We start from the raw sequence: 26,486 nt of genomic DNA, 5'->3' as shown, positions 1-26,486 counted from the left end.
ATATAACCTGAATCTAATCATGAGGAAACATCAGACAAAACCAAATTATGGGATAGTCTACAAAATAACTGGCTTGCATTCAACAAAACTGAAAGGTTAAGAAAGAAAAGTTGAGGAACCGCTCCTGCTTAAAGGAGACAAACATGATTAATGAAGGCAACAAGTGAACTGGGGTTTTCTTTTGTTACAAAGGACATTGCTGGGACAATTGGTGAAATGTAAACGAGGTCTGAAGACTAGAAAATAGCATTATATCAAGGATAATTTTCTTATTTTGATCCTTATACTGTGATTATGAAAGACGCCTTTGTTTTTAGGAAACACACACTAAGTATTTGGGGATAAAGGGCCATCATGTCTGCAACTTAAATGCAACCCAAATGGTGCAGGAAAAAATATGTATGTGCAGAAAGGAAATCATGAAGCAAACGCGGCAAACTGTTAACACTTGGGAATCTGGGTGAAGGGTGAATGGGAATTCTTTGTACTTTTCTTACAACTTTTCTGCAAATCTGAAGTTACTTAGAAATAAACATTTAAAAGAAAAAAACAGTATATAAAACATATTTGAAAACAGCAGGGGCCGGCCTGGTGGAATAGTGCTTAAGTTGATGTGCTCTGCTTCGGCAGCCCAGGGTTCGCCGGTTCAGATCCTGGGCGTGGACATACGCACCGCTCATCAAGCCATGCTGAGGCGGCGTCCCACATAGAAGAACTAGGACTTACAACTAGGGTACACAACTATGTACTCGGGCTTTGGGGAGGAAAAAAAAAGAGGAAGATTGGCAACAGATGTTGGCTTAGGGACAATCTTCCTCACCAAAAAAAAAGCACACCTTAAAAAAAAAAAAGAAAACAGCAAAAACAAAACAAGCACCCACTTTAATATGCTGTCCTGGGAGCCAGAGATTTACTGTATTGACAGGAAATGAAATGCGTTTGCAATTTTATTTTATTTTTTTTGAGGAAGATTAGCCCTGAGCTAACATCTGCTGCTAATACTCCTCTTTTTGCTGAGGAAGAGTGGCCCTGAGCTAACATCCATGCCCATCTTCCTCTACTTTATATGTGGGACGCCTGCCACAGCATGGCGTGCCAAGCGGTGCTATGTCCGCACCAGGGATCGAACCAGTGAACCCTGGGCTGACAAAGCAGAACGTGCGCACTTAACCACTGCGCCACCGGGTCGGCCCTGTAATTTTAAACATGGACAAGGAGTCTAGGGAACTTGGAATTCAAAATAAAACAGATGAGTTGTCACTACAATATAATCGATGGTATTTAGGGGGAAACCCCTCTTTAATACTTTTCGCTTTGCTTCACGTGAGCCCTGTGCTTTTGCTAGGAAGTCATCAGTTTTCTATGACTTTTTTCCTTGTTCTCATAACAAACCATTTTCAGAGGAATGTGTTTCCTTTCTGTGCTCAGGATGATGACCCCCTTCTCTTTCTGGAGAGAAAACTGCAGGCCTTCTCCCACTTCTTTCCCCCACTCCCTGTTCCCTATATGCTACTTCGAGTGAGGGGAGACGTACCCACATGTGCTACATATCAACAGAAGGGACTGCTGTCAACTCTACTGCTTGCCACATGTGTGCTGATCAAAAGCCCACTGCAGACTGCCCAGCGGACAGCAGTTTGATACACACAGCTTCTAACCTAATTCCTAGTGTTTCTCAGGGTCTAAAATAATTCAGAGCCGCTGACCTGATACAGCACATTCTCTCATCCCGAATGCTCAGCTCTATGAAATCCTGAAGAGATGCAGTACCTAGAAAACTAAAACCCATCAGAATGCAGAACTCTCTCCTCACCTCCGTCTTACCCAGTACTCTTCCCTGAATGATTACTGGCTAGGGACAGTGCGCTATCCTCACATCCAGTCCTGCCCCACTTCCTAGGGGCTTTATACAGATGACTGCATAAAGGGAGGTACTGCTGGAAGTGGGCAGTGGTGGCGGTGCTTGCACCTGGCTGCCTGCAATGGGCAGTGGAGGGATGACTTGTTGAGATGACAAGGAAGGAGAGAAGGGTGTTCTCGCTTCCAGGTGAGAAGGCTTCCATGGTTAAGGGGGGCTATCAACTGGGTGTCTGAATCCAGTTTCATCAGACGTGCAGAGAATAGAAATTCTTTCCAGATTCTTGCAATAGGAAGATTGTCAGAGTTTTCAGTGTCATAAAAGATTGTTTTTTCAGTATCTTTATGGATATTTTAAGAAAGAGCTGACAGAAGTGTATCTTGAGCTGCTGGCCAGATGCCATTTTAAGTTAAATTGTGAATGAATTTGAAAGGCATATACAAGAAGCAAATCGAAAGTGAACTCTTCAAAAGTATGTAAGCAAACTAAAAGAATTTTGGAGGAGTAAAGATATTCACATTATAACATAATGTGGCAAAACAGTATCTTAGAAAGATTTGTTGAGATTAAATAGTACACCCAAGACCCAAATGGAAGCAATATCATCACTCTCTCCCCCGCAAAAAATTTTATTTAATTAGCGAATGTCATAGCTACTGAAACTAAGAGAGAGGCAGGCAATATAAATTAATTTTTTTTCTCTAAAAATATGAAAGTTACTTGAGTAGGAAGTGATTTCTGCCTTAGACTAGCAACGGATTTAGGATGATTCTTCCTATACCACACACACTTTGCTTTAAATTTTTTTGAAGTTTAAATTAACCTTAAACATTTGATCAGTTTCATGTTTATTTAGCATTAAGGCCACTGTTAGCCAAAGAAGGTACCTCTGTGCGTATTAGCGAAAGGCCTCCCCTCTGGTCAGATATTCATAGACTTCACAAGCGGAGCACAGGCTGTACTTTAGCCCCTGCTGACTCCCTTGATTCAGGAACCTTTGTGCAGTGCACATTGTACACATATGTACACAGCAGACCTCTCTCACATATTGAAGAACTCAAGATTTCAAAGTCAAGACGGAAAAACATCTCTAGGATCATCAAATTAAAATCGTATTAAGATTGAAAGCTTAATTTTCAACCTGTGCATATATTTATATGACATTATTAAGAGAGAAAAATATTTGTGCAGTCAAACCACTGCCATAAAACACGTAAGGAAAATTCCAAGGTTGTCAGATACACAGATAGATGTGTAAGGATGGTAATTTAGCTCACAGGCATAAGGCAACTGTGCACTTGCCTCCTGGGGCAGCAAGAGAGCAAATCCAGGTGTAACTAGGACAGAAAATATAATCATAACTAGAGATTGACTTTATCTAACAACTTAGCGTTTATTATAGTTATTTTAGAAGAGGAAACCATTTTATGATAAATGTGTTTTATCATAAATATAGGCTACATAGCATACTTAAATCATGCTTTCTATCTTTATAAGTCTGTAATCTACATAGAATGCATGTTTACATTAGATCTTGAAGTGAAAAATTACGTAATTTCAAACATTATGCATATTTAAAAAACATATACAAAAAATATATATTTTGGATGATTACTTTTTAAAAAAGGTTAATATAACCAATTGCAGGGCTTTCAAAAGCAACAGATTGTTGTTGTTGTTAAATGCTAAAAAGTGCAAAAACAACTAAAAGACACATATACTCACTGAATTGGCATTTGTTGGGTTTGGCCAAGGTCGACCACCACCTGGACCCCTGCAAGACAATACGATAAATGACATTTTAACATAGGTTAAAATTTGGTTAAAGCCTAAAGTGTAGGCTTTGAATGTTTCACACTAGGCAATAACAAATCATAAAATATTAACATTTACAATTCTGTTACTATGCAGTTCAACACTGAAATAAAAAAAATACACTGAAATCACTCTTTTCATACTTTATATTTTCACAGATTTTTAATTTCTCAAATCAAAAATTTTATCATTTCAAAAAGCAGTTTTCTTCTCAAATCAAATTGCTTTTAGTGAGCCCAGTTTTATTTTAATATTAAGTCCAGTTACTGTAATAGCCACTAAAAGTGGTAAGCAACTGTAGAAGTAAATACATACACATACCTAAATCATTATAAAAGCACACCTTTGAAGTAAAAAGCATTAATTATGAAATAAATATAAACTATAATCTTGTGATAGCAATATAAGCGCCACCTGTATCTCATTCAAAATGAAAATGAAATTATTTGTAAAATATTAATATATATAAAATGATTGCTCTTATTAAGCTACAAATAAATAAATGTACATAAAAGATGTCTAAATTTGTCTCCTTTTGAAAAAATTGCAGCCCATCACACATTACATTATACATGCATACATCAGTCTATCTTTCAGCGCTCTTGACAGTCTAGTTACTACTGAGCAAGGCAATCACATTTCTTGTTTTCGGAATTGTAGTCCAAAGCAGCAGCCAGAGTAAATCTTGCAAAAAACAGGAGGTAACCTATGCCAATGTATGTCAACATATTACTTCCTTTTAGGGTGGAAGAGAATGTTTTGTATCCATAGCTTAAAAGGACATAATTTTAAAACAAAACTAATGCTTAATTAATTAAGTCAAAAAGGTCTCTCGTCCTCATGTTTTAGTATCAAGCATACCTGAATGAATACTGCCTGATAAAAAGTGGGCTTCTTTCAGTCGGTCCTCTGTAATTAGGGTCACTCAAAATTCCCTTTTCCCTCTAAAAGTAGTGAAAATTTTTAATTAAAATAACATGTCCTCTGATTCTTATTCTAGGGACCTTATATCGAAAGTTCTAAATATTAGATAGAGGCTGTCCAAGTTAGCGATATTACCCACGTTTGCTTGGACTATTTAGAACTGTTTCTAGTTTTGTGTTGGGATTCCCCAGGGACTCCCCAGGTACACAGCAGGGAAGGGCACGAAAATCCTGTCCTTGGGCTCTATTAGGATGCCCAAGTGCACTCTTTCCCAGTTCTGCTTGAGGAACAGAAGGGCAAAAAAGATGCCAGAGGGCACCTGGTCAAAGAATTGTGCACAGGGAGGAGGTGAGGGGCACCTGTATTGTTTCTGAAAATTGTTGTCTCTCTAAGACGATGATGACGGTCGTACAACCGACTATGGGAACGCTTTACAAAGATGCTTTTATATAGGATTCCACGCCTAATGGACAGAAACTAACAGAAAACATAGGATATATGCTGATCAAGTAAACCATTTGATTTGTTTCATGTTAAATAAAACACAGTAAAGAAATTGGGAAATATTTATCTTAAGACAACATAAAAAATATACTATATCCAAATCATGGCAAAAAATTATATACAGTGGTGATATGTAGATAACAATCTCATAATTTTGAAATGTGTAAATAAGGACTTATGAATATGATGTATTAAATATATTTTATTTAATTTGTCTAATTTTAAATTAATATGCTAAATTAAATGTTAAACATTTTACTTAATTAAATAAGTAGCATTAAATTAAATGTTAAACTTATTACAAGTAACATAAAATACCTTTTATGCATTTTGATTGTTGGACAAATACTAAACCAATCTCTGCATATTTCCTATTAAATTGTATTTGAATATAATAGATTAAATAATAATTCATATGGATAAGATAAGTTTCTCCCAACATTTCGCTTGTGGTAACCATTTTATTTCAAGGTAATAATTACACAAATTTTACAATTCTATACGATACGATTTAGAACAAAAAGGTCTAGATCCTTTGAAATTCTTTGTCCTTAGTTTTTATAAAATACTAAAGTATACAAAGTTGAGTTAGAAATGTTTTAATGTTGAATGCTAAATTCTTTGGAAATCTGTAAAAATTTTGTTAATTTAGAAACATACTTTTCTTTAAAAAATAATCTATAATGCATTTGAAACATTTACATTTGTAAATTCTACTTTAAATTACTGAAACTGCTATTAAGCTTTTACTTCTAAAGATGTAACGCTAGTTATAAAAACATTAAAAGTATATTCTTATTTTAATTTTAAATGACACTATGTATACTTTATCCTGAGTTTAGAGCACAGAAATGTAAAAATTGTATCAGAATAACCATTTTCTTTGGAGGTGAACAATTTTTTTAACAACAAAATTATCAAAATTTTGTTCCAAATGGTTTATTCTTCAATAAAGGGATAAAGTTGTCCGTTAGAATATAGTATTTAAAAATACTTTAGTGACCAGGGTTGGGTAATTTTCATTGTCATTATACTTTCAAGGCAAACAAGAAAAAGTGACAAGCTAAAGACAAATCATCCAGATATGATTCTCGAGCAGGGCCCTCCTGGCCCCAATAAACAAATATTTTAGACTGCTAAAAACATAGCTTGAGGTAACACTATTCTAATGCCTTTGCCTTCAATTTTTAAGGTACCCAACCTGCAAAAAGGTGACTAGCCACAAATACTAGTTATAAATACTCATTTGCCACAACACAGTAAGATCCACTTTGTTGTAAAGATAATAAATTATGAAGTGAATTTCAATAAAGCTTACTCTATTGAGTACAATAGAGATAATAACGTGTTTTATTTTTCATGTTTCTTTAAATTCACTTTTGCTTTGTTGGGGTTGACACCAATGCAAGAATTATTCTCTCTGGTTGCATCTTCCATAATTCAGAACTTTCCCTGTTAGAGGGAAATATTTACAAATGTAACTATGTAAATAGTTACATTTTCAATATCCTGGAAGGAATCCTAATTTATGGAAAACTGAAAGTGATATAAGACCCCAAATAAAAGACAATAGTAGCAAATAACGTAAATCTGAGTCTGTAAGGCTTAAGGATTCCTTAAGAACTAGAAATTATATAAATAGTAAAATATTATGTAATAGAAAATATGTAAAAGTATCTTGGCATATTTACTCAAATATCAACAAAAATAATCATATTAAAATTTTCAGCCAAATTTTTAGTCTTCATAGTTTAGAGAAAGGACTTCGACATTTTAAACAGCTATTTGAGTCTCTCAATGGTCACATGAAAATAACGTTTTCTTTGTATTAGCAAAAACTAAAGATCTAAAGATCACCACATGGCTGATTATAATGAAGAATAATAATATAAAATAATACTAGACACATTCTTAATACTTAATGATAATTCTGGGTTGATCACAGTATTCAAGATGTATACTCCTTATATCTATACATAGTATTCAAAATTATATATCTTACAAGCTATTTCAATTTAAAGTCAGAATCTCAGGTAGGTAAATTTTATATATATCTAAATCCTATTGGTAAGAGTTTCAGCTTTAGATATAAGCATAAAATATCACTCGCTCCTTTTTGTATCAACCATTAATAACGGCTAAGCCTTTGAGGACTTTAAGAAAAGTCAGACTTCATGTCTACCCATTTTTACTTCCAAATTGAAAAGAAGTGATAGGAAAATTTGACCTACTTTTTCCCCTTGTTCTGTCAGTTTTGAGTCTGGCTGGTATCCACCTATTAACCTATTTTCTATTTTAGGCAAAACTGCTTTCCATGAAAATGGTTTCAGAAACTTAAAAAAATCCCTATGTACATTAAAAGAACTTATCTCACAGTATATCTTCAATGCAATTAAGTGATGGTAGAGTTTTAAATTTGACATGTAAGTAACCGAAACATGGACTGATGGGAAATCTATTAGAGGAGACTACCCACAACCCTATATGGAGCGTTTTCATTATTTCTGGCAAGCCTGCCTTAGGCCACATTCATGGAATTGATCCTCGAGTGAATTAATGAAAGTCACTAACAAGCACCTGGTGTATGTGGAAATTTGTGGGCAAGTCAGATAATGAAAAGTAAATAAAAATTCCTTAAGAAACTGCATTATATTTGCTGATCGAAACAAACTATTGTCTTTGGGCTTGAAAGGCCCTTTTCAGTAAACAAACAAAAACATCCTGTTAGTTTACTCCTCATCTAAGTGCATCCTGAATTTTCAAAAGGAATTCCTACTACACCATGGAAAATTCCTTAGTATAGAAGACACTAACAGAGAGAATTCTTCCAGTGTTAAGAGTGGCCCCAACAAAGTGAAAGTCAAGACATAGAATTATGAGTTAAAAACCACACTCTTAGGAATCACTACGTATCTGTTAAGATGAAGTTACCAATGTTCAATTATCTACTTCTGTAGAGCTAAGCCATGGCCGTGGTGTCAGCCTCTCTTCATCTTTTTCTATAGACTATCTGGAGACTGTGGGCTTACTTTTAAAGACTCATTTTTATGACAAACGAAATATGAAAATCAAAAAGAAATAGCCTGAAAGTTGGCATTTATGGCACCTGAAAATGGAAAAAAAAGTTAAAGGTCACAAAGGAAGGAAGACAAACAGAGACTATGTTGTGAAAGGAAGCAAACACTGATGCTCATGTTTAGTTTGTTTATAGTACACAGAGCGTGAGGACCTCAAATTGTGCTACAAGTTAGTGTCACTTCAGAAAACAGAAGACAGAGCATTTGAGTAAACAGGATAACACAGCATTTTGCTTACATGTTCATTCCAGGCATTCCAGGGCCAGCTAAAGCATTCAGTGGGGGTCTCATTGCACCTCCATAGTTCTGTAATGATAACCAAGGGTCAGACTACCACAAAACAAAAAAACAAAACCAAAGAGGAGGGGGGAAAGAAAGGAGAGCAGGTTAATGATTTCCCTACATAACTCCTGATGGAGAGGCCTGTGCAATTCATTCTCTGAAGGCTCCACTCTTGTCCCTTTGCTTCTATTTTAACGATTACTTTGGTTTGTGTCTTTTAAAAATGATGCGAATATGTAACATCATTGGAGCATGTTAACGATTAACGTATAACTGCAACGTTACTACTCAACACGTCTTCACTAACTTCCTACTATCTGTACAACAGTGAACTTTTTCAAATAAAACATTTCACAAATCCAAAACTGTTTTTAAAGAAAAGACTTAGTCAACATATTTGAAATTGTCAGAACCAGGAAAGTTACATAAAGTCTGAGAAAAAAAACAAACAGGGGAACCCAACATAAGAACGTCTGTTCACAAAATAATACATCCAATACTCAAATACACTAATACAAACACAAAAATATAAGAAAACTAAAGTACACTCAAAATATGTATGCATGAATTACACAACTCAATAGACCTCTGTCAATATCTATAATGTGCTTTCAAAGGATAAAAACATTTTAATGCTTTAACATGCAGATTAGCTTATTTCACTTAGCACAGAGGCCAAAAGATTAACTTTAACATTGTCCTGTTGATTCATTTTGACACTACCAGCCACTTTCATGCTTGGTGTTCTGACATCACTATTCCTTCAAGTTTTTTGACTACTCTTTTGCAGTTTCCTTTTATTTGGCTAACTCTTTAAATGTTGCTTTTCCCCAAGTTCTAGTCATAGCATTTTTTTTTCAATAAATGCACATTTACGGGTAATTTTATCTGCTTCCATTAGTTCAACAACTACTTATAGTTAAGTATCCCAAATCTTTTACATTCATGGTATGTCCCCTAAGCTCCCAGACAACTCATATGGTGAACTTCATATGGGTTGTTTCTAAATGGATTCCACTTCATGCTCAGCATTTCTAAAAGTAAATGCAATATTTTCTTCTCACGACTGTGCTCTTTATACTGCCTTCCTCAGTTAGTTCTGTGGCGTCACCTTCCACACAACAGTCCAGGCTAAGAACCTCTGCAAGCTCCTTGATGTCTCTTCTTTTTCTTTCAATTTCCACAGCCAGTCAGTTGCCAAAGACTATTGACTCTACCTGTGAAATAGCTCTTGAAATAGTCCTCTCTGTATCTCTAATCTTTGTCATTTACTAAGACTACTGTACTATCTTAATTGGTCTCTCTTGACTTAGTCTCTCCTCCTCCTAAAGTATCCTCCATACTGCTTCCAGAACTATGCTTCTAAAACTCAGTCCTACTTATGTCACTTAAAAGCCGTGATGTCCCACACTGCCTATCAAATAAAGCCTATACTCCTCAGCTTGGTTCTATGAAGTCCTTCACAGATTACTCTCAGCCTATCTCCTGCCCTCATTTTCTATAATTCTTACCTTCTTCTCCTACTCCCAACTATACCCTCCAGCCTACTGGATTCCTTGTGATTTAGAAACACACAATACATGTTTACACTCATGTTAACTCATCTGCTGTGGCCTTCTGTGTAGTAGGTGCTAAGATGACAAGGAAATATTCAATGAGAGAAGGTCTGTTAACTTTAGAGGCTAAGCCACAGTTTATAAACAAATTACCTAGGCACATGCTATTCTCATCGCTTATTACTTTTACTTTCAGGAAATCTTATTTAAATATCCCAATTCCGTGTGCTATGGGATAGTAAAGTGGTTCCTGTCCACACTGGATCATTGTTAAAAGGATAGCTATTTCCCTTAACCTCAGGACCCGGCATGGTGGCGGCAGAGCAGTGTTAGCAAGGAGTCTCTGAGAAGAAAGTTAGTCACTGAGAATAAAATCTGAATGGTAAAGTATAGCAGAAATGCTTCACAGGGAAAGTCTCCCTTATTTTTAGTCTTAGAAGACCTGTGTTTTATTTTATTAAAGAAAACACTAGTTTTCTTTACAGCTCTGGACACAGACACATTGGCTTGAATCTCTGTTGCACTGCCCCATTTCCTCTGCCCCTCTTTCGATATATGTGATCTCGGCCCAATGATTCTCCCAGGGATCCGCACAACCTTAATTTCCTTATCTGTAAAGTGATAATATTATCTCCCTTATAAGCTTGTTGGAGGACAAAATGAAATCATATAAAACACCTGTCATAGTGCTTCCTGCATTAATAGCATGACACTTGGTGCTCAAAAATCGTAGCTGCTCTTTCTCATCACAGTTAGTAAGGGACTCACTTAAATGAGTGCTTTTCTCATCAGCTTCCCTTGAGCCCTCCACCCCAACAGAATTTCTTGCTTGTTTATGGAATGACTTCCTGACAGAGTTTGCATATTTCTTTTCTAGACTTTTTTCTACTGCATAATAGTTTTTCTTTACGTATCCGCATCTCATGCCAAATAACAAGTACACTGGAGGCCGAGTCTGTTTTACTCATCTTTGTATGTCCAGCGCTCAAGCATCACAGTGCTCTAGTGTCACGGGAAAATGAGTAAGAAATTGTCCGGTATAAAACTTGATAGATTTACAAAATATTTTAATTTTGTGAATAATCTGAAGCAAAAAGAAAACAGGAAGATAAGAAATCACAACTGGCTTTCCAAGTGCTAGCAACAAAGGCAGAATGGGAAGAGGTAATTTAGAATCACTGAATTTTAAAGCTGATAGCAGTTATACAATTCCATCTGGTTTAATCTCTCTCACAATGCAATGTTCCTGACAAAATGGCTGTTCAGACTCTGCTTAGAAAGTTTAGCAAAGAGTTTTTCCGTGATTGGGCAGTTTAGTTTCTAGAAAGTTCTTCTCTATACTGAGCTGAATTCTACCTCCCATCTTAGATTTGAAAATACAGAATCAGTTTACTCTCTCTTTACATGACAGCCTATCACGCATTTGTATCTCACCATTTCCCACCCCAAGTGTTTGATTTGGAAATCATGACATGTTCTTATTTAACCCTAACTCATTTATCCTTTGGATTTCTAGAGAACTAGAACTAGTTGGGTAATCCTGGCAAGTTTTTCTGTTAATCATATGGCACCTGCTGAGCATAGAAACACAGGCAAGGTAAGTACATCTTATTCCAAAAGCAAGTAGAAAAATGACTTCAAATATGGTATTAGGGAAGACATTTTTTCTTGATTAAATAGATAATTTTGCTTTTCTATTGAAAAAATATGGATATCAATTTAAAAATCATATATTACTGAAAAATTTAGATTTAAAATAGATTAAGGGGTGGGAAAATATGCCAGGATTTGGAGCAAACTTTTATTCTTTCATCCATGCAATAAAGTATTCATCACGTTTACTATGTTCTAGGTGCGCACTTTGCCTAAATGGGCATTATCTAAGAAGCATTAGATTAGACATATTTGTTCTAGGAATTCAGTTGTTCCAATAGATAACTACTGTCCCTCTTCACCACAGTGATCTTAAGCTCACAAAATTATGGAAATAATATCTCTGATAAAAAAGAGACATGTATTTTGCTGTGCATGAGGCTAGAGACAATATTCCAGAGACTATTTCTGTAATTCGACTGCACAAAGGCAGAGGCATTCTGCTCTTGGGTCGCATCTGTGTGATCAAATGTCTGCTGTGAGAGTTGTTCTCTACTACCTTGCAAGAAACACAGCTAACCTTTACTACAAATCACATAGTTTATAATGCGCATCTTTTCTCTATCAGGTGTTAGTTATAAGTAAATATCTCACAAGAACCCCCATTACAAATAATTGTACCTCACTTTTATCTGTTGTACCATTCACATGAACATGACTCCTTTTTTCACTTAAGTACATGATTTGTATAAATAATTTCCTTTAACTTTTTATACTTTGCATACTGTGATTTAAAAGAGTTACTGTAGGTATTCCTGATTTCTGAGGTAAATTCATGCCAGAATACTTTACTTCCCTCAAATTATAAAGGAATAGATAGGAAGGATACTAATCCTAAAGGAAGGAAAAAACTACTCTCTTTGGGTTTGAAAATGCAACAAAGAATTCACATTTATTAAAACTCGTCAATAAGAGATTACTCAACAGAAATATGTTTTCTCATTTTCTGTTGTAATTTACTTATAATACAAAACATATATACATATAGCTAGATATTTATAAAACATAAAGGCCAGTATGCTCTTTATTTCTGCATTGTCAAATGAGATCTAAGTGTTCATATAACTTAGGTAAGCATTGGTATTTCTTTCAACGATTGCAAAACTGACTTTTAAGTCAGACTCTAGTTTTTAAAAGTATTAAAAATACTGGTCTGGGGATGACAAAAGCTTAAAGAGCAGCTAGCTGGAAAATAAGTGAAGCAAATGAAGAATGATAACTAAATTATATGCATAAAGTTTTTGAGATATATTTGAAATGTATCTATTATAAAAATCTTTCCGGAAAAAAATCACTCAAGTTCTTTATAGCCAAACTGGTTGGCTTAGTTCATTAGACTAAAAGTATATTCAATCAATGAAATATTCTATAGATCTCATAAATTCTAATTGCTGTTAATAACTCAATGATGACTGGTCACATAAATCATCATCCCTAACATGGGTAGAAATAGGGAAAAATAATTTAAATATCTAAATCAGAGTTTTATAAGATCTTAAGAAAATCATAAGAAAGAACTGAGCCTAAATAAAAGAAATTGTTTTTTTCTGACTTTGAGGATATCAAACGTATTTGTACAGTGTGTTACTTTGTCACGCAACGTAGTATCTTTGAAAAATGTGGTTGTATGTGCTTCACATTTCAACATAGTTAATATATATATTATTATATATAGGTTAGAAACGCCTATGTCTAAATCACATTATCTGCATGTTAGATTTTTAATTCTCTGACTCCTTTGGGAACACAACAAAATATTAATGTAATTTTTAAATAGATTCACGAAACAAGCTCCTAAACTATCACTTCAATGCTGTTCTTGGAAAGGATACAGAAAATAAATTAATTCCTCTTTTAACCAGTTTATAACATACTAACTTCTGACCCATGAGGTAGAAATTTAAAATTCTGGATTTTGGATTCATTTCTTTGAAAGACAATTAATTTCTACTTCACGCATTTTCCCAAGGGAGACAAAAGGATGCTTTAGATAAAATAAACGATAGCCTGGAATAGCATACTTTAAAAATGCTACCAACAGCGAGGACAGGTTTGACTTCAGTGTATACTGCATGGAAACTTCGATAGAGAAGCAGGCTACCATCACATGTATACTGATGGTATTACGCTTGTTCAGGGAGACCCATTTTAATGTTTATTTCTAAGTCATTGTCTATTGTTTCCACATTCTATAAAGAAATATGGTTGTATATAATACATTGTCAATGGCATTCTTTAAAAGACTTATAGAAATATATTTTATGCTGCTTATTCTAGTTAATATTTTTGATCAACTGTGTTTTATTTAACTTACATGGTTATCTTCTTATAATAATTACTATAAATGTAAAAGTATTTCCTTAACATAACTAACAGAAGGGTAATTATCTTTTTACAATAATTGCTATATTTTTATGCAATGTATTTTCTCAAATGAACTAAAGGCATATATGATAGCACCTGTTAAAATGCAGTTTGTTGTTACATCAATTTGGACACGTCACAGATATTATGTCCTCAAGAGCCTAACAACTATGTTATACAAGCTTTAACGCATATAATAAAAGCCAGCAAATAATAAGTTTGTTCTTATAAGATGAAGGCAAAAAACTCAGCAAGTAGCTTTCTGCACTGATTATTTACCTGTGGTCCTAAGGGCACCATTCCTCTTGGAGGAGTCATTCTCTGCATTGGCCCACCCATATTTGGATGTCCTAAAAAAATTACAAAGTATGAAGATATGAGCAATATAATCAGCGTGAGTGCGCAACCAGAGGCCAACAGCTTCCTCTCTGCTTGGTTTTACAACATTGAATTTACTAAGGGACTGAGTTATTGACATCGTCTAATCTTGGCTTCTGTGGCCACTTTTCTTACCACGACCTACCCACACTCTCTGTTAAATGTCTTAAGATTGAAATTTTCTTCCTACTCTGTGTTGAATTATGCATCTCACAACATTTACCTCTCTTCCCTGGGAACAGCACAATAGAGCTGTACATATCTGTGGTACCTAAACATCTCTTTGGAACAACTTGATTATTGGGTTTGTGAAACTATTCAATTCACTTGTGGCTCAGCATCCTCTTTCCTCCTGCTCATCTTTTGGGTGGACTAATCTCCCTTTCTGAAAAAGGCAGAGGAAATCATAAGTGATATAATTACTTTGATTCCTACTTGTTAGAAGTTATATAAAAAGCTTTAGAAGTTATTAGTTAAAATATGGATTCTTGGATATTTAATTATTCTGTTTCTTATGTTATCATGCCCTCACTATTATGCATAATTAAGAGTTAGCTGAAAATATAAATCACTTGGCCATATTACCTGCAAAAATGCAACTGGTATAATTATGGAAGATTTATACAAACACAATTTTCCTTAAGAAATAAGGATTTTCTTTGAGAATCTGCAACATCAATTTCACTTTTAAAGTAGTCACCTTGTTGTCGAGTTGGGTCCATTCCACTGGGAAGTAATGGCTGACTTCCTGGGACACCTCCAAGTGCCTAGCATATTTAGTAAAACAAAATAAAAAGTAATATTGTAAAATACTTATAAAATAAGTGCTTTAATAATTCTCTTAAAAAATTCCAAAAATTACAGAATGCATTTGAGTATCTTACAAGATTTTTTAATATTTCACATTCATTTATAAATTTTATAGGTCTATATACTTAGTATAAGTTCTTAGTTCTAGAAAGATTCTCCTTTGCCCAATTTCGTGGCAAACAAACTAAGTATTTGGGGGGCATAAAACTCTAGGCGAAAACTGTCCTATTTCTTCCTGAGTATAATGACTTCCTCCAAAATTAATTTACTGAAGGTACTGAAATAACTAATTTTGCTTCTTAAACGTAAGCTCTCTATTTCCGCAGAATATGTTATTCATCTGGGATTACAATAGCAGCAGGACTAAAATGCCGAGGGGCCAACGAATATTTTTGTTGTAGTCATATTTTCCCTAAGAAATTATTTAGAAAAATAATACTCCAATTAAGTTGAAACAATTTGGCTGGGAAAAGAGAAAAAGAACTGAAAAGGATGGGGATCCAGAGGCTTCACCTTACGCAGGGTGCCATACTGGGGGTCTACTGTCGCGAGTTTCCAACAGCTGTCAGAGCAGCGCCGAGAGCTAAAGCCATCCAGACCTGGGGTCCTACCAAGTCTATGCGTGTACGCAGACACACACAGTCCTGACAATTGGTGAGTTTCACCGATTTAACTTAAAGCAGGATCAATCTTGTCTAGTTAATAAAATTTTCCAACATTTCAGTAATAGTAAGGAGTTTACATATCCAGATCAGAACTGTTTCCTTACTTGTTACCACTTGAGATGCAGGAAGGAGCGGCCATTTCTTAAGCCACTTTTGTAATTCTTTCATATTTTTTTTTTCCTTACGGACACACTCAATACATATTTACTGAGTTCCTACTACATGATGTGTTCGCTGCTTACCTTTCCAGCCTAATTTCTTGCCATTGCTACACTGACATTCTAACTTCCAGTCACACTGAACTTCCTGCAGTTTTTTTTCCAATTCATACATTCAGTGAACACCACCTAAATATCAACCATTAAAAACAAAACAAAACCTGAAAATAAAGTCTCTCTCCTCTCAAGGAGCTCACAGATCCTTAAGTGCCTACTGCTGACATATTTTAGATCTCAGTTTAGGGACCACTTCCTAACAAAATTCTTTCCTATTATCCTAGTCTGGGATAAATTCTCCTTCTGTTATTTGCTTTAAAATATGTACATATTTTTTAGAAATTTCAAACTTACAGAAAACTGTCACAGACAGTAAAAAGGATTCCCATATACCCTGACACAGATTGTCCAAGTGTTAACATTTCATCACATTCGCCCTGTGACCCTTTCTCCTTCTCTCTATATACATTTGTTATCATAAGTCTTTTTCAGAACCCCGAGAGCACGTTGCAGACATTATGCTCGGTACCCCTAGGTACAGAATATAGCTCCCTAAACAAGGATATTCTCCTACATGACCACAATACAACTTTTCGAGGCAGGAAATCAATACTGAGACAACACTGCCATCCAAGCCACAGACCTCACTCAAGTTTTGTCATTTGTCTCAATAATGTTTCTTTTTTCTTTCTGGGACCAGGATCTCATGGAATACATGCTGCATTTGTTGTCACTTCTCTTCATGCTCCTCCAAGCAGGACTAATTCCTTAGTCTTCCCTTATCACGTCCCCAACAGTTTTAAAGAGAACAGGCCTTAAATTCTACAAGACGATCCTCGGATGCCTCTTCGTGACCCAGACTCAGGTCATATTTTCTTAGAAGGATATCGCAGAAATGATGCTATGTTCTTCTCAGTGTACCACATTAGAGGGCACATGATGTTGATTCAACCCACCACTGGTGATGTTAACCTTTGTCATCTGATTGTGTTGGTGTCTGCCAGGTTTCTCCACCATCAGATCATTATTTTCCCCCTCTGTAATTTATTACTTTTAGTATTGGAGCTATTCCGAGATGATCAATATCCATTCTTCACCCATCCTTTATCAACCTACCAGCCTTAGCATCCACTGACAATGCTTGAGCACCATGATAGTTGCAAAGTGGACATATTTGATGTCTATCCATTCTTTCTATGCTTATTAGTTGGCATTCCACTATAAGGAGGAGCTTTCCCTTCTCATTTGTTTATAAATTTTTAATTTAAATATAGACTTGGATTCTTCTTTTATTCAATGGGTAGTAATATATTACTATCATCATTTATTTTAATATTAAAATTACCCAAGATGTGGTCAGTGGAAGGCTCTTCAAGCTGATTCTTACATCCTTTTGACATGTCTCCATCATATCTTGAGTATTTCCTTACTGGCAAAAGATGTTCCGGGTTCATCTCATTCTTTTTCTGGCCTAGCTCTGGAATCAGTCCTTTCTCCAAAGGGCCCTGATTCCTCCTCTGGAAGACAGTATTTAGGCATCAAGATCTGGGTTCTCAGAGTGTTTGTTGTTAGTTGGGGGCATCACTTTTAGGCTTTCTCAGTAGATGCTGAGCTCAAAAATCTATGTATGTGTATATGCACACACATATACATCTATGAGTAATTCTATATCTATCTGTGTGTGTGTATGGTACATACACAAACCATAAATTCATACTCTCCAGCACCAATTCAACACCTCCAATTCCAAGTGAAAATCTCAGGATTATTGTTTAGCTTTCTTTCTTTTTATGTTTGTAAGTATTTTCTCCAACAGTGAGAAGCCTGGCTTTCATGATCTTGAATATCTTTTACTTATTTTTTCAATCAATATATTTATTTGTTCAATCTAACCAATCTCCCAACCACAATGGCCATCTCTTTTCTTTGCTACCTCCGTGTGTCCCCTTCCCGTCTCCCCGAATGTCTCAGCAGGGAAGGTTAGGGCTGTTTAGGTGCTTTTATGGGGTCATATACCTCACTTTCATAGAACTTAAACATGATCATGGCTTGTTTTCTTCTCTGTATCTCCAACAGACTGCAAGCTCTGACAGAGTGTGGACCTCATCTGTGCCTACCGGCTCAGACAAGTAAATATTTATGGAAGGAATAGGGTTTAGATTGGACAATTTCAGGAATCATCGGTGACAAAGTCATAGGAATGGAACAGACTTGAAAGAGTGAGAAGAAAAAAGATCAAATGTATAATTATTTTAAAATACCAAGAAGAGGTAGGACAGGAAACTGAAACTGAATAGGTATAAAATTAGGCAGGGGGCCAAGATCAGCATTTCAGAATGCACAAGGAGAGTTTCAAGAAGGAAGAAGTGGTCAACGCTGCCAAAAGTTATAAAGAAGTGAGTTAGAAGGATGACTGAAAAATATACGACTTATCAAAATTATCTTCAATTGTAAGTTTGAAGTTCTTACTTTTTTAAGTCTCCAAGTAGTTAGAGTTTGACACTATGAACTTTAATTCTGAATTTCTAAGTCTCACTGGAGACATCATGTTTTATCACTGGGAACCATTTTCTTCAAAATTTTACTTTTTCTTGTTTACCTTGGAATATCAGAACAACTGACAAGTCTTTCTCTGTTTCAATTTATCACTTCAAAATATATCATAATCCTACAGAAATCTTATCAAGTTGTCTTGGTCAAATCTTATAGAAATCTTGGTTAAGTCGTCTTTCAAAATGAGTGTCTTTATCTAAATCTAACTCCTTAGTCATCAATGTTTACCTTTTAGAATAAGTCAAATCTCTAACTTTTAAAACACTTTTATGAGTCCTGGGATGACCAGATGATGGTTTTGTGCATCAACAAGGGCATAACCACTGCATGTTTTTAAACCTTTAATTCTTGAGAAAAATAAATTTATATATCTTGTGGTAGATATTATTTTTATATTTTTTAACATGTTAAACGTATTCCATTCAGATTTGTTTAACTACGTGCAAATTCTGGCACACATTCTTTGCTCTACAAAGGATCTTCATTCTGACAGAGAAAATAACACTAATGGTGAGAATGTTTAATAACAAAAAACATAATATCAACAATAATATACACTTGTGAGCCAGTCTGTGTCAGGAATTATGCTAAACTCTTTATATTTATTATTTCACTCAATGCTTACAGCAATCCTATGAGGTTATTAGTATTCATCCTTTTTGGTGATGAGAAACTGAGGTTTAATACATAAGTACTTTGTTAATTTGTCCATGGTTATACCATTGGTAAGTAGCCAAGCCAGGGCTTCACATCAAGTCGACATACTCTGAAAGTTCTAAAAGATAAGCCTTAAATCCTAGGATTTAAAATAAATGAAATAATACAAAATTTTACTAAAACAGAAATAATTAAATGGAGGAATTTCTTGCTTCATAAAGGAATTATTTAGTTTACAAAGGATTCATTATATGATTCCAGTGGTAAGCCCCTCTAGGAACTTAAGATTCTGGTATATATTTCCTTGAATACCATTATGGAGTCTACTCATAGAGACCAAATGCTCACCAGTGATGAAAAAATAGTGAATGTATCAATGCTTTTATGATATAATTCAGCTAACAATTTTGATCTACCAAAAATTTTAATGGGCCCCCTCAATTATATGAAATGAAGTAGTACCATATAATCAAGAAATTTTAGAACTAGGAGGGCTTTTAGAAAGACACGAGTCTGCTCTCATTTTACTGATAAGAAAACCAAGGCCCAGAAAGGGGACGTGACCTGCTGCAAGTCATACACTGCTGGGCATTGCTGGCATTTGGACCTAAGAGGCTTGACACAACTGAGGGCCCTTCAACACCACTGTCTTCTTCCTCTTTTTTTCCCCCCATAAAAAGGCAATATCAATAGAAAAGATATTAAAATATAGAAATGTTACATTCAATGTAGGAAGATATTTGTTTCCGAAGTACAACTCACCTTTTAATATATCTATTTACTTATTTATTTTCCTTTTTTCTGTATCTCAACCACTGTAACTGCACTGTCCAATACAATACATGTCCTTTGCCACATGCAGCTATTTAAACAAATTAATTAAAATTAATAAAGTTAAAAATTCGGTTCCTCAGTCACTCTAGCCACATTTCAAATGCTCAAAGTACTAAAGCTACAGTACATGACAGTGCAGAAATGGAACATGTCCATCACCCCAGAAGGTTCTATTTGGCAGCGCTGCACTAGAATGCCAGATCCACAAGAAGGAGGATTTCCATTAGTCTGTTTACCAACGTATCCCCACATCTAGAATGGTGCCTGGCACATAGGAAACCTCAACAAATATCTGTTGAAGGATTGAATATTTCTGAGAGAGATTTTGTAAAGCGCTATGAAGTTTCTAATCAAATATATGGCAATGTATTTTTTGTACTTGCTACATCCAAAAACAGTATATCTGTGACAAAATGGCTATAAGATAATGAGATACGTTTTGGCAAAAGTAGTAAACATTGTACCAAAAAGTTCAATATAACTCTAACTTCAACTGAGTAAGTGAATGCACAACATTCAGTAGGTAAACTTTTCTTGGTTTGGAAAGGAGAATAAATATCTTTTTTTGCCAGACATACTGAGTTTGTTAATTTCCTTTGTCCTACAATGATAGAAAATAATTGGAAAATACATATATCCCAGGATACACTCATAATTCAAAGTCATAAGGAAATAACACTTTTAAAATTGTTCCATTGGTTTTCAAATAATAATTTAAATACATTAATAGTGTAATTATCACTAAGAAACAAAGAAATAAGGAGATCTCAACTGCCAGAAAGGGATATTTTGAACTGGCAACAAAAGCTACGTTATGCTTTCATCATTAACCACTAATTTATTTTAAACAGGTACAACATTTTTAATTTTTAAAGTTAGAGATTTGCTACAGACGTCCTCCTTATAATTTCAGTTATAAGACTCCTATTATTTACTCAATATAGAATATATTCCTCTTTATGCGGCTGAAGTCCTTCTCTTCTGTTTTCATATTGATATCACTAAATAAAAGTCAAATTCTACATGTGAAAAATTTTACAGACAGAAAACTATTGGTAAAGGACAAGCTAAACAGCATTCATCCTGAATAAGAGAACATGCTAGGAGGAGTAAGAACATAGTTTGTTTACAATATAGGTACTTTGGTTATATGGGGATATAGTAAAAGTTATTTTCAATACATAAGTAAACATCCCAACAACTTTTCTTTTTCTCAAATGCCTGGTGATTTTTTCCCTATCTGAAAAGTGATGAAGAAAAGTCTTTTTAAGATATACCTATCCTTAGCATCCATTATTTTTTTTATCATGTAAGAACTATACATACAGTATCAATAAAGGGTAATCTTATACATTGAATAACCAGAAAAATAAAGATGTATACTTTTAGTTATCTATGTATATAATTAACTAATAATACTTTCTTCTAATAAAAAATAAAATACCTGTTCAATGCAATTTCAAAAATACATAAATAAAGAAAGAAACCACTTATGATCCTACCACCCAGAAATAAAAGATGTGGTCGTTACAGTCTTTTTGACAAATGCGTGTGTGCATCTTGGCGGGGAGACTCTCTTGAGTTTCTGATGTACTGAGTGATACAGCAAAGGTCATTTACTACATATGCTTTGTGCCTTCTTTTTTACATTTGGTAATAAATCATAAACATTTTATCCTATCAATAAACTTAATTCTATAACATGCCTTTTAATAGCTGCACATGATTTCACCATTTGGATATACCATAATTTATTTAACCACTCATCTATTATTGGACAAATACCTTTGAGAGTTCCAGAAAACTGGTCTGATGTAGTGTGTTTTTAGAATACCAAAATCAGTTTTAGAATAGAAAATGGTCAACAGCACTAACTACGTGTTATTTCAACTCACATACCTGCTTACAGAGTTTCAGGAATGGTGAGAAACAGAGTATATATTCTCAAAATTCTATAGGATCAATGAATCAACAGTTTACTCTTGGCATCACTCATTAACAGTCTCTGTATTTCTGGCTGCCATGGTTCCTCAGCATAGCGTTGAATGAATATTATGAATTTTTCTGATCACTTTATCTCTGAGAAGGATAAAGACCTGTTCTACTCCAGTTATGGCTGCTTCAACACCAATGACTGATTTGACAAAACTAATTCTAGTATAAAAATGTATAGTCAAATATATTTTTTGGACTTAATTTCTATGTTTCATATGTTTTCTCATATATATTCATTCTTTACCATATTGTGTATTTTTGTAATTTTACTTCTCTTTCATCATTTTAGAGACTACTACCTCTTCCTATATTTTTTTGGCATAGTGATATTATTCCATGTTCCAAATACCCAGTCCTATAAATATACAAACAGTAAGCCATTGTGGATTTAGTCTAGAACCATGAAAACCATCTCAGGAGAACTTAAATTAAAATCTACAGTCTAATCATTAGTAACTATGAATTCTGAAGGATCTGTTTATTTAATGAATGTCTTTCATGTATTTAAAATGACTAATCAACAACGTTGAAGAGGTTAATATTTCACTTTTTATTTTCTTAGATGCAATCTATCAATAAAACAAAATTTCATTAGTTTGTGATCATTTTAAATGAAGACTAAATAAAAATTTTTTTTTAACATATTTGTGTTTTTTTTATACATCATTGCAATTAATCACCAAAAATAGTTTCGCCAATTCTACTTTAATGACTACATAATGAAATTGAAGAACCATTTTGTTGCTTGAAAAGGTCATGCTCCTAACTAGGTTAAAGATTTCCTAAAACACTATTTTTACACTATTAACACAATTAATTTGCTCAGAAAATTCTTTTTAAAAATAGTATAAATGTAAATTATTATAAACTTGAAAGACATGTTTGAATTAACAAAGTTTAACTATATGCGTACATGTGGGAGGTGGGGGACCAGAAAAATGCCACTTAGAAGAGTACAATTGTATTAAAATATACTTAAGTAAAGACTATTTAAAATTCTTTTTTGAAGAAGAAGAAAATTAGCCCTGAACTAACATCTGCCACCAATTCCTCCTCTTTTTGCTGAGGAAGTCTGGCCCTGAGCTAACATCTGTGCCCATCTTCCTCCACTTTATATGTGGGATGCTACCACAGCATGGCTTGACAAGTGGTGCAGAGGTCTGCGCCCAGGATCCAAACTGGTGAACCCCGGGCCACTGAAGTGGAGCACGTGAACCTAATGCCTACACCACTGGGCCAGCCCTCTGATCAAAATTCTTGATGAAAAAGAGCCTGTATCACAGCTCTTTATTACCTTTAACTTTTTAATCGCCTCTTTTAAAAATCCAAAAGCGTTACATACTTGTTCGCAAAACATTTCAAGCAATCTAGATTTACAATTCCACATTCCCACCAACAATCCACTCCTCTTCCTAAGAGTGTGTCTTTCACTTTGTTAGTCTCTATCGGTTTGGAACCTAACATCCTATCTTACACATAGCAGGCATTTCAACAATGTCAAAGGAACGCAACTCCAATAATTCTACCAGATTTTCATGACTGATATGGAAAATATGGAGTCAAAAAAATTCTAACACACCGTACAAGAAATTCACATTTCTCTAATTCAGATTTTCAGGAATCTCTTAAATCTATGTAAGATACAAAGCTATGGATGGGATGTCTGAAACACTCTGAAGACTCCAATGAAAGACACAACTTTCTGTTCTTTAAAAAGAAATGTAAAAGACTCAGGCACCTACATAAGTAGATCCGACTGTCGACATATATAGGTTCACCCCCAGAGGAAAAAAAAAATCCTGTATATTGGAACACCTGACATCTGTGCACTTCTCTTCCCTATTTCTTGTCACGTTCCTGGCTCTATGTGCTGAATGCAGATTCAGTCTGAAGCAGGAAACTCCCTCAGCTGTGAATGGGGGGACTTGCAGCCCTGCATCCCTGAGAGATCCAGCACTGCCGCCTGCGTTAAGCCCTCCCCTGAGGGTGAGTGCGGGTGCTGGCACTCCTTGCTGTGTACTAGAAGCTGACTGGGACACTTCAAGGACGCTGCACTATTTCAGTAAGAGTTAGGACAGGAGAAGCAGAACTCTGTTGCTATCAAATGTGTTACTAAGCACAACTTTCTTGTTCCAGTTTTGGTCAGGAAGGAAGTGGAAATAGAGAATAAGAATAAAAAGAGAATTTATTGTGATAACAGGGTTTACTTTAGAAGTGGGAAAGCACTGAAGTATACAAATAACAGATATAAGAAAGTGACGAAACAATTATCTCGACATAAATATTCTATACAGTTAAGCATTTAATTTCTTCTTGTGTTATATACATGCACACTGTCTATATCATAAACTAAACTATAAACTCCTCAGAAGTAAAAATTGTACTTCATTCTCTGTAGCAAATAAACATTTACGATACTGGTAAAAAATGATTTGAGGACAAAACTTAGGAAATCTCAGAGCTCTTGTAGGTAAACAAAAGTTAGAAGATTTACTGTTAACAATTTATTTATTAAGAGATCTAACCATCCTATAAGCAGCTAATTATACGTTTGATATGTTAATTTGGCAAAAGTGACATGAATGTTACAGCCATAATATTGAAATTACATTATATAAAAATAAACCAAAGTATGTTCAGAGAAAATTTTATTGCCGTCCTTTAAATGAGAGAATAATCAGCATTTACTGAAACTATATATATTTAAAAAATTAGGTTGAAAGTATACGGCAGACGCCAAGGGTCAGCAAACTTTTTTCTGTGAAGACCCAGATAGTGAATATTTTAGGGTTGCAGGCCATGTATGGTCCCCACCATGAGCACACAAATCTGCTCCTGAAGTAAAAGGAGCCAAAGACAGTATATAAATAAATGAGTGCGGCTGTGTTCCAATAAAGCTTTATTTACAAAAACAGCCAGTCAACCTATGGGCCACAGTTTGCCAACCCTCGAAGTAAATTATATATTAGTAGAAGCATTAACTGGGATAGACAAGGGATCATTCAAGATTTTTATAGGTGAGAAATATCTGTGATATTTTCAAAGTCTTTATTGATTCTTAAAAAAAAATATAAACAACTCAAGTAGCACATAAATCTTACCTGGTTAGGTATCCTCAGTGGGGGCCTTGGACCTCCAGGGTACCGAGGTGACATAAAAGGCTATTGGAGTAAAACAAACAAATAAAACAAAAAACAGCTCAATGTAAAATACAGGTTTGAAAGTAAACCGCTTTAAAAAATTTTAGAATTATACAAAATAGAAATCAATTTACTTCCCTGAAATGTGGCTGCTTTCAGTAGAATAAATGGTTTTAAGAAAAATTACCATCCTATTTTTTATTTTGTGGAGTATCTGGAAAATTTTCCACCGAAAATGTAAAAACATCAGAGATGACTAAAGTAACTATAATAAAACTTTTTAAAATGTGAATTATTACTAAGATAATGATATCTAATAGGCAAAAAAATAAGATTAAGAAATTCAGGGAAGCAAATCTCAGTAAAGAATTCAGGAAGAGGCTTACTGACTATAGCATTGTACAAACTCGGTTCTGAGTATATAGTTTTGACTGAATTATCCAGTTTGGTCATCAATTTCCTTTAATAATTTTAAAGTTGCCAAATTTCTTCACCTTTTCTTTTGTGACTGTTTAAAATGGTGAAGAAATTTCTTTTCCAAGGTTCATTTGTGGTTAAAAAGTTTTGGCTATTTCATCAAGAGTTTGTTATAATTCAAAATTGATTACAGATTTTAAAGTTGAAATTTCTTTGCATATTTTGAGCCTAGCAGATTCTGAGGTGTGTACTTTCCACAAAAGAAAAAAATGGTCTTATATTAAAACCCAAGTCAATTCATTTTGTTAGATGAATCAGCAGCTGCTAAGATGTGTTGACTCTGTCCATCCAAAAACTGTCTGAAGAATATCCTAAAAAAATCATTTTAGTGGTTGTCCAACGTTGAGTGGAAGGAGAACATTTTTGGTCTCTCAGATTTGGGCACCAAATTTTTCTAAGTTTATTCCTAAAATTTTCCAAACTTCCACTTGCATTATATTTTTCTAGAAATAGAGAAATAATACAATTTTGTTTAACTACATCACAATACATACTTTACTTAAAGATTATTCTTTACATGTAATATAAGCAAATTATCAACTCTAAAGGGTTGGAGATTATGAAGAATATTAAGAATGAATACAAATTAAGAATCAATTTAACCAAGGCTTGAGAAAGCCAAATCCTTCGTACTTTACATAACTAATTTCCACATTTATGACATATTTTCTAGAAACATTTTTAGAAATTAGGCCTACAGTTCATGGCTACACATATTTTCCAGGGTTA

General features: G+C 34.5%; 1 protein-coding gene across 2 annotated transcripts in view; it reads right to left on the bottom strand.

Annotated features, from left to right (window-relative positions):
- Positions 1-26,486, bottom strand: part of SSBP2 (single stranded DNA binding protein 2) — a 290,136-nt gene that overhangs the window by 37,019 nt on the left and 226,631 nt on the right. For both annotated transcript variants that reach the window (XM_046666475.1, XM_046666473.1), the window contains 5 exons: positions 25,242-25,301; positions 15,112-15,178; positions 14,313-14,383; positions 8,417-8,484; positions 3,584-3,632 (listed from right to left, as the gene is read on the bottom strand). In XM_046666475.1, coding sequence (XP_046522431.1) covers positions 3,584-3,632; positions 8,417-8,484; positions 14,313-14,383; positions 15,112-15,178; positions 25,242-25,301 — 315 coding nt within the window. The remainder of the gene's footprint in view (positions 1-3,583; positions 3,633-8,416; positions 8,485-14,312; positions 14,384-15,111; positions 15,179-25,241; positions 25,302-26,486) is intronic.

This window comes from Equus quagga, chromosome 7 (genome assembly GCF_021613505.1).
Source record: "Equus quagga isolate Etosha38 chromosome 7, UCLA_HA_Equagga_1.0, whole genome shotgun sequence".
Classification (NCBI taxonomy): domain Eukaryota; kingdom Metazoa; phylum Chordata; class Mammalia; order Perissodactyla; family Equidae; genus Equus; species Equus quagga.
This window is presented reverse-complemented; position numbering and strand designations above follow the sequence as displayed.